General features: G+C 41.3%; 1 protein-coding gene across 2 annotated transcripts; it reads left to right on the forward strand.

Annotated features, from left to right (window-relative positions):
- Window positions 1-795: 795 nt before the first annotated feature.
- Window positions 796-8,302, forward strand: LOC120677783 (5'-3' exoribonuclease 3-like). 2 transcript variants are annotated; one of them, XM_039958978.1, is made up of 23 exons: window positions 796-1,156; window positions 1,571-1,673; window positions 1,853-1,929; window positions 2,059-2,250; window positions 2,420-2,539; window positions 2,633-2,695; window positions 2,941-3,087; window positions 3,167-3,331; window positions 3,510-3,587; window positions 3,701-3,787; window positions 4,337-4,600; window positions 4,695-4,790; window positions 5,130-5,225; window positions 5,356-5,426; window positions 5,536-5,664; window positions 5,749-5,825; window positions 5,920-5,960; window positions 6,068-6,142; window positions 6,238-6,395; window positions 6,565-6,669; window positions 6,752-6,827; window positions 6,934-7,061; window positions 7,145-8,302. In XM_039958978.1, the coding sequence occupies exons 1-23, from the start codon at window positions 953-955 to the stop codon at window positions 7,776-7,778; spliced, it is 3,186 nt and encodes a 1,061-aa protein (XP_039814912.1). In that variant the 5' UTR covers window positions 796-952; the 3' UTR covers window positions 7,779-8,302. The 2 variants fall into 2 exon arrangements, with proteins under 2 accessions (XP_039814912.1, XP_039814913.1); XM_039958979.1 differs by lacking the exon at window positions 796-1,156 and having other exon boundaries at window positions 1,650-1,673; window positions 2,454-2,539; window positions 7,145-8,256.
- Window positions 8,303-8,582: the final 280 nt, after the last annotated feature.

Consider the following 8,582-nt stretch of genomic DNA (forward strand, 5'->3'; position numbering starts at 1 on the left):
TTAGTCACAAAGAACCGCTCATTTCAGCTTATCTTGGCTTTTACTACATCCTGATTTTTCTCAGTGCCTAGCTAGCAGCAAACCACTCTGCACTAAGTGGCGCTAGGGAAATGACGCCATACTATGGAAAAATTCTGGTGTAGGGTAAAAATTATTTTGCAATAAATAAAAATATATTATAAAAAATATTATCTAAATATAGTCAAGTGAGATCTTATTTTGAAGATCTCAATAGAAGAAATACAATGGTGCAATCGAAATTTATTTTGAATAATTAGTTTGTGAAATAAAGCAATTTTTGTTTGATATATACATCACACGATAAGCGATGCATGTGAGGAGGGGAAGAGATAAGGTGGACCCCACATGGTACACTGGATGTGCTCTCACGGGTGCTAGTTCTCGTTTGCCTCTGTCGCGGGTGCTAGTTCAAGTTTGCCGTGGTAGCTCTGGAGGGCTGAGCAGCTCCGTGAATTGCGGTGGTGCGAGCAGGAGCCAGCAGGTTTTAAGAAACCGATGCAACCAGGGAGATCAAGGGCCCATATAGAAAAGCAGGTTCATCTGGGCCTCTCAGCAGCCACCTAGTTTCTTAGGCCTTGCCAATTTGAGCCCAGATCCACCGTCACGAGCCCAATAAAAAAATCCTCTCCCTTAAAAAAAAATCTTGGGCCACAGACCCGATCACGTGCCCGTCAACGTTCGTCCTCGACGCGTCACAAAAAAACCCCCTGCTCTGCAGGGTCCAGACCGCAAAACCGCCTCCCCCTTCCCCTCCCTCCCGAGATATTTGTGCCGCGCCGCCCAAAGCGCATACGGCATATCCCTTCCTCGCCCCGCCGCTCCCCCGTGCGCGCTCCCCGCCCCCCGCTGCCCCGCCAGCCAGCTAGGTCTCGCGCGCCGCTCACGCCCGCGGCCGCTTCTAGGGTTAGGGTTCCACGCCGAGGCGGCGGAGATGGGCGTGCCGGCGTTCTACCGGTGGCTGGCGGAGAAGTACCCGATGGTGGTGGTGGACGTGGTGGAGGAGGAGCCCGTCGAGATCGAGGGCGTCCGGGTCCCCGTCGACACCTCCAAGCCCAACCCCAACGGCCTCGAGTTCGACAACCTCTACCTCGATATGAACGGGATCATTCACCCCTGCTTCCACCCCGAGGACAGGGTACGTTCCCGATCCCCTCGCGCTGCCTGCCTGCCTCCAGATGTGTCCGGCTCAGGCTGCTCTGGGCGTCGTATCATACGAGGACGCGGTCTGTCTTTGGTTTGGGACGGTGCAATTCCGCGCCTCTGCTGTAAATAAATATTTGGTGGATTTGTGCTTGGCTTGCTATGTGTAAGAGCGGTGAGCTGCTGATTGAGGGAGGAGAGATTTTATTTGGGCGGATTCGTGAGCTTAACCTTGTGGTTAGCTGATTACTGCAGAGAAAAGGGCTGCTGAATTGGCCCCTGTGTCAAGTATACATGTCTTGAGGAAATTGCTGTTTAATTGTTTAAACTAATTCTGTGGTTTCAGTATTCGGATCCATCTTCGATAGACTTTGTGCTTTTGTCTGATATAACGTGTTCTCTGCAACAGCCCTCCCCGACAACCTTCGCCGAGGTTTTCCAGTGCATGTTTGATTACATTGATAGACTCTTCGTCATGGTTCGTCCTAGGAAACTTATGTACATGGCCATCGGTACGTTTTTCATGAATCTTTATGCAGATTACTCTGCTCCTACCATTTTTCTGCCCATCTCTATTATAATGCAATTAGGAATATGCAGGGTAGTTAGTTACTCTTTTAAATGCTGTTAAACTTTGTCTCACTGCTGAAATTGTTCTGATGTGTATGCTGTTTATATGATGGGCTTACAGATGGAGTGGCTCCACGTGCTAAGATGAACCAGCAGCGTTCTAGGCGGTTCAGAGCTGCAAAAGATGCATCTGATGCGGTCAGTATTCTAGTGGACTTATATTCCTCTGTTTAGTGTATGAGCATACGCTGCCATTTCAATTTTTGGTTTTGGACAGTGTCAACCATTGATAGTTGCACTCATTATTCAGTATTGTTCTATCTCCAGGCTGCAGAGGAAGAACGGTTGCGTGAAGAGTTTGAGAGGGAAGGGAGAAAGCTTCCTGCAAAACAGCAATCACAAACTTGTGATTCTAATGTTATTACTCCAGGAACAGAGTTTATGGCTGTTCTTTCAGTTGCTTTGCAGTACTACATTCATTGCAGATTGAATTACGATCCTGGATGGAAACAAATTAAAGTAAGTGCTATCTGTTGCTAATTCGTAGTCTGATTTTCACATGCCTGTTTTGTTAGCATGTTCCATCTTCCATGATATTTTATTCTAGTTGATAAAAGATATGCACTGGAATGAGGTTAATTATGAAGTAGTAGTGTACACTGTGATTTCTGATCAAATCCTTTTGAAGGTTATTCTATCTGATGCTAATGTTCCTGGTGAAGGGGAACATAAAATAATGTCGTATATTCGTGGTCAACGGAATCTCCCTGGATTTAATCCGAACACCCGCCATTGCTTGTACGGCTTGGTACGTTCTTTAAACTAAGTTCTATATTTTCAGTTTGATTTCATCTCTTCTGTTGCTTTGCTAATGCAATGCCTTGTCTGCTCACAAATGCAGGATGCAGACCTCATAATGTTAGCTTTAGCAACCCATGAAGTACACTTCTCTATATTGAGAGAGGTAAGCCTACCTTCTCATATTTGAAATTTTACACTTTTCTTTGTAAACACATGTTGATGCCCTGTGGTAAGGAAACACTGATCTTCAATTTTCCTGTTGTCTTTGTTACTTATTTTTTGTTTGTACTTAAGAAAATCACGTTTTACCTCTATCCATGGGTCATTGATGCCCTGTGGTAAGGAAACACTGATATTCTTTAAGTTTTTTCACTTAAAGATTATTTACATGCATTTTTGTGTTTGCAGGTAGTTTATACTCCTGGGCAGCAGGACAAATGTTTCTTATGTGGTCAGGTGGGACATCTTGCCGCTAACTGTGAAGGAAAGGCAAAAAGAAAAGCTGGGGAATATGATGAGAAAGGTGAACCTATTGTTCCAAAGAAGCCATACCAGGTAATGATGCTGTGTTGCTATTGTATTCTCTAAGTGTGATTTTTGTTTTGTATTGCTGCTTGACTTTGTGCCCTTGCAGTTCTTGAATATCTGGACCCTTCGGGAGTACTTAGAATACGAGTTCAGAATGCCAAATCCTCCTTTCAAGATTGACTTTGAACGCATCGTTGATGATTTCATCTTCATGTGCTTTTTTGTTGGCAATGATTTTCTTCCACATATGCCAACACTAGAGATCAGGGAGGTTGGTTTTCTGGTTTATTACTTGATTTTTTACTAAATATCTACCTTTGCAGCTGATATCTATTAAATTATCATTTGCTTACTACTAGGCATGATCGTTAGTTTTCTTCTTTCAAAATTTACCAAGTTTAATTTCTACTCCCTGTAATTGTTGTCACAATGCTGCCTTGTGTTTGCAGGGAGCTATAAATCTGTTAATGGCTGTGTACAAGAAAGAATTTCCTTCAATGGGTGGCTATTTGACAGATTCTTGCACGGTAATAGAAGTTAAATTCTATTGGAGGTGGTCCATAATGTCTTCTCAAGAAACTTACCTTTGATCACCATATACGCTTCAGCTATAACTTGTTATTTTTCTATATTGTTTTAGCCGGATCTGAACAGAGTTGAACACTTCATTCAAGCAGTGGGCTCCTACGAGGATAAAATATTTCAGAAAAGGGCTCGTTTGCATCAGGTACCCAAGGATCACTGAATTTTAGTTCTTCCTTTTAAGATTTATTGAAGTATGCCTGATATTATAAAGAGAGCACAATAGTTTTGGTTGGCATTTTTACTTTTATCAACTTTCTGTTGTGTGCTCATGTTGGTGAGTGGCAACCATTATTTTTTCTTTGATTAAAAGCAAAACAAATATGTCCCTATTTGCAATAGGTTCAAGTCACTACCTGTACTTGGTTTTTTCTTGTGGCCTAGTGGTACAACACAATGGCGTGGTTATCATGGGTTTCAGTCTCCATTTCATTTATGATTGTATTGGTTTCATATAGTTTGCATCTTGTGCGTGCAATGTAGATGTTGGATGCAATGAACACAAATAAAGTAAACTGTCTGTCAAAGGGTACTTTTACCAAATATGGAATGAAATTTTTATCTGAAGTTTAATATCAGTGTTATAAATATACATCAAATATGCCTGCTTGAATTGATTAAAGATTTTGAAAGAAACATTTTAAACAAAATATTTGGAAGCTTTGTTAAAAAGTTATCTAATTTGGTTACTCAGCGTCAAGCGGAAAGAATAAAACGGGAAAAGGCCCAAGCAAAGCGTGGTGATGATCTGGATCCCCATGTCAGAGATGATCTTATTGTACCTGTTGCAAATTTTCGAGGATCTCGCCTTGCATCCGGGGCAGTACCATCACCATATGAACATAATGGAGCTCATAGAGAAAGGAACAGCCAACCTCGGAAAGCTGCACGAGTATCATCATCAGGTTCTAGCATTGCTGCTGCAATTGTTGAGGCTGAAAATGATCTTGAAGCACAGGTAGTTAATTCCTCTGGCTCTGTTTTGGAAGATGTTATAAACACTTTGGAAGAAGTACTTCCTTAATCTTATTTTCCTTCTGTATGTACCCTAGGAGCGTGAAAACAAAGAAGACTTGAAGTCAAGGCTTAAAGATGCTATTCGTGAGAAATCAGATGTCTTTAATTCTGAAAATCCTGAGGAGGATAAGGTATGCACCAAACATATTCCGCTATGTCCACTATGTTTTGTATGGTCAATTGACAGATTTCCAATATTGTGGTACTCATAATTTGCTAACATTTGAGTTTCTATAGGCTTGAATCAGTACATCATATATTTTGAAACCTAAACGATTGAAGCAATATATTTAGTCAGTACAGCAATATATTTTGAATCATTACAGCCATGGTTTGACCTCTAGTGTCTGTGCAGTTTAAAATGTTATAAACATAGCATATAATTTCTGATTGTTGTGTTGTTGTGGCCTGGCCTCTAGTATCGGTGCATTTCACAGGCTTTAAATGACACATTATTTATTCATATTCAGGTAAAGCTTGGAGAACCGGGATGGAGAGATAGGTACTATGAAGAGAAGTTTGGAGCAAGAACATCTGACCAGATGGAAGAAATACGTAGGGATGTTGTAAGTTTATTTGATACAATATTGCCATAACACCTATTTGTGCTTGATAAAATATTCAATTTGATTTTGTGAGTATATAAGTTTTCTAGTTTTGCACTATCTTTCATTTAATGTGCTTATCCATCTTTAGGCTCTCAAATATACTGAAGGTTTGTGTTGGGTAATGCATTATTACTATGAAGGGGTCTGCTCATGGCAATGGTAATTTGCTTGATCTGATTGGGGAGATTATGTCAAATAATGAAATAGTTATTTGTAAAGCAGCTGTACATTTTACTGGCGTATTCTAAATTTGTCTTACTACATGTAGGTTTTACCCTTATCATTATGCGCCTTTTGCTTCGGATTTAAGGAATTTGAGTGAGCTCAATATAACTTTCCAACTTGGGTCACCATTCAAGCCATTTGATCAGCTCATGGGAGTTTTCCCTGCTGCAAGGTGAATATGCTAAGATTGCATTTCTTTTGTCTTAGTTGATTTATCATTTGCCTTTTGTCATTGGTTGCTACATTTCATTTTCAGTGCTCATGCACTCCCTCTACAGTACCGGCAGCTGATGACAGATCCAAATTCACCAATAATTGACTTCTATCCAACCGGTATGCTGATTTTGTGAACATAAGAATGAACTATAGTATAGACCCTCTCTTAAGCTAAGATATTTCCATTTCTGTTCTCCCATTGACTATGCAGATTTTGAGGTAGATATGAATGGGAAGAGATTCTCTTGGCAGGTACTTGACAGAGCATAATCATGTCATACATCGGCCATGTCTAACTAAATGTCCTAGGATAATATATTTTTTATCTGCCATGACTGAAAACAACGCATACTTCACAGGGAATAGCAAAACTGCCCTTTATTGATGAAGATCGGTTGCTGGCTGAGATTAAAAAGGTCGAGAATACTTTGACGGTACGAAATTGAAGCAGTTTCTTGTGCATATATGCTTGCAAATCATATGACAAAAAAATATTATCTAAGATTTGCATCTCTCATCTTTTGCGTAGCCTGAAGAAGCAAGGAGAAACAGTACCATGTGCAATATGCTTTTTGTGAATGGCTCCCATCCACTTTCGCCTTATATCTACTCTCTTAACAGCAAATTTGGGAATATGCCAGACAAAGACTGCGTTGAAATCAAAGAAAAGCTTGACCCTTCTCCAAGGTTAGCTAAGCTTTTCTGGGTTCTTGATCAATTGACCATTACTAGATGTAACTGAACCAAATCTACCTGCTTCTTATCTTCGTTAAAAATGTCTGCTTACTATATGATTTTGCTGAGAAGTTCACGAGTGATTTGTTTAATGCTGCTGCTCTTGTTTTTTTTGATATAGTGGAGGAATGAATGGTTACATTGCACTTTGCGCTGGGGATCCGTCCCCTCCTGTATTCAGATCTCCTGTAGATGGGCTGGAGGACATTATGGACAATCAAGTGATGTAAGTTTCATTGTTTTCATCCAGTATTACTAATACGATTTTTACCCGATCTAATTAATGAGTTTGCATTTCCCTTAACCAGATGCTCAGTCTACAAGCTTCCAGATCCTCACAAGCACATTGCCCGTCCACCTGCTGGTGTTATCATACCTAAGAAGGTACGCAACTTTGTAGAATCAACATTGCTTATCAACATACAAGAATTTCCCTTTAATGATAATTTCTTCCCATTAATTAAAGCTTTGTGTTTGATCAAATCTGCAGAGTGTTGAAGCTGGTGATCTGAAACCACCACCAGTGTTGTGGCATGAAGATAGTGGTAGAAGACCTCATGATAACAACAACCGGAGGCCTTATGATAACAACAACCGGAGGCCTCATGATAACAACCGGTACCTCCTATTTCCCTAATTTTATCATATCTTGCAGCCACATTGAAAATACATGCCTGCTTAGTACTTATGAAATGGTCCAGGCAAAACCCAGCAGGAGCTCTATCTGGCCGCCAACTTGGGGAGGCTGCCCATCGACTTGTTGTAAACAGCTTGAATGTTCGGGGCGGTGGGCAACACAATGCCCCGTCTATGCCATATCAAACGATAATGAATGGTACAAACTATTCAAATGGAAGGCACCATATGGGTAATCAGGGAGTGCCACCAAGGATGGAACAACCTGCTGGACATTCTGGCTGGCATGTTCCTAGTGATAACATGACCAATGGTCAAGCAGCATATGGTCATCAGCATGAAAGGGCAGGGCCTTCACGCCATGAACGAGATAACCGTGGAAGACAACACTACCACCCATATGCAAGAGATAACCACCATGATTCTAGAGGAAGAGTTCCACCACCACCTGGATACCATCAAAACCATGGCAACTCGCATGCTGCTGCTCCCTCAGCAGGTCCTGGGTGGTACGGGCAACCCCCACCAGCATATGCTGGGGGTTACCAGCCTGCACCATATGGAGCACAACAGTGGCAGCAGCGGCCTTATGGAGGTGGGGCACCTCCCACAAGGCCTAACTCACAGCAATCACAGAACCGTTATGGCACCTTAGATAGAGGTTCTAACAAGAGGCCCTCGAGTCATGGCCGATATTAGTCCCTAACCCCATATGGCCTTATTGAATAGAGGGGTAATAGAGTGGATTTAAATCCAAACAACCCCTTCATAGCATGTTCTTGTTTTTTAATCACCAAGCAATGCCCTCATCCAAACAATCCCATATACTGTTATAGTCCTGTTCTTGTTGTTGGTAAAACTTCTTAAGTATCATGATGGACGTCGGTGTAGCCACCATAGGCGCTCAGCTTTGTGAGTGAACGACTACAAGCTTCTAGGTTGACTTACTAAGCACTCCTAGGAGCACATGTTGTTGTATATTAGCAGTATTGTCAGACCATCAGCAACTGGTGGCTTCGGCTGTTCTTTCATTTGTGGTTCATTTATTCAGAGTAAGCATCCTCGGGGTTGCTTAGATAGATGATTTAAAAGTTTTGAACTATGTTGATAGCGTTTGTACCATAAGCTTATACAGTTTTGATGATAGATATATCCATAATCATGTATCTGGTTCCTAGATGGCAGTAATATAAGTGTGATATCTATCTCATTGCTGTTTGTCATCTTTGAAGCAGATTGTGTGTTATTATGTGACGGGCAGATTTATTGTACTTGGATACGGTTAACGACTGAAAACATGCACTAGTTTAGCACACCAGACTTAACAAATGCTAAGCAAGGAACTGCCTAGGCCTCGCAACTAGTTTTGTGTACATGGAATCATCGAGTCAGTTGTGGTACTTTTATTATGGAATTATACTTGTATTTGTAAGACCATACCATATCGATGTGGTAATCTCTCAAGGAATCAAATGTTTGTATTTTTAGATGGTGTAACCTCCT

This window comes from Panicum virgatum, chromosome 6N, assembly GCF_016808335.1.
Source record: "Panicum virgatum strain AP13 chromosome 6N, P.virgatum_v5, whole genome shotgun sequence".
In the NCBI taxonomy this organism is placed as follows: Eukaryota; Viridiplantae; Streptophyta; class Magnoliopsida; order Poales; family Poaceae; genus Panicum; species Panicum virgatum.

Excerpts from the sequence above, each read along its gene's own strand:
- LOC120677783 (XM_039958978.1), top strand. The coding sequence starts at position 953 with ATGGGCGTGCCGGCGTTCTACCGGTGGCTGGCGGAGAAGTACCCGATG. Across the intron at positions 1,157-1,570 it reads GCTTCCACCCCGAGGACAGG|CCCTCCCCGACAACCTTCGC; the intron begins GTACGTTCCCGA and ends TCTCTGCAACAG. Across the intron at positions 3,788-4,336 it reads AAAGGGCTCGTTTGCATCAG|CGTCAAGCGGAAAGAATAAA; the intron begins GTACCCAAGGAT and ends TTGGTTACTCAG.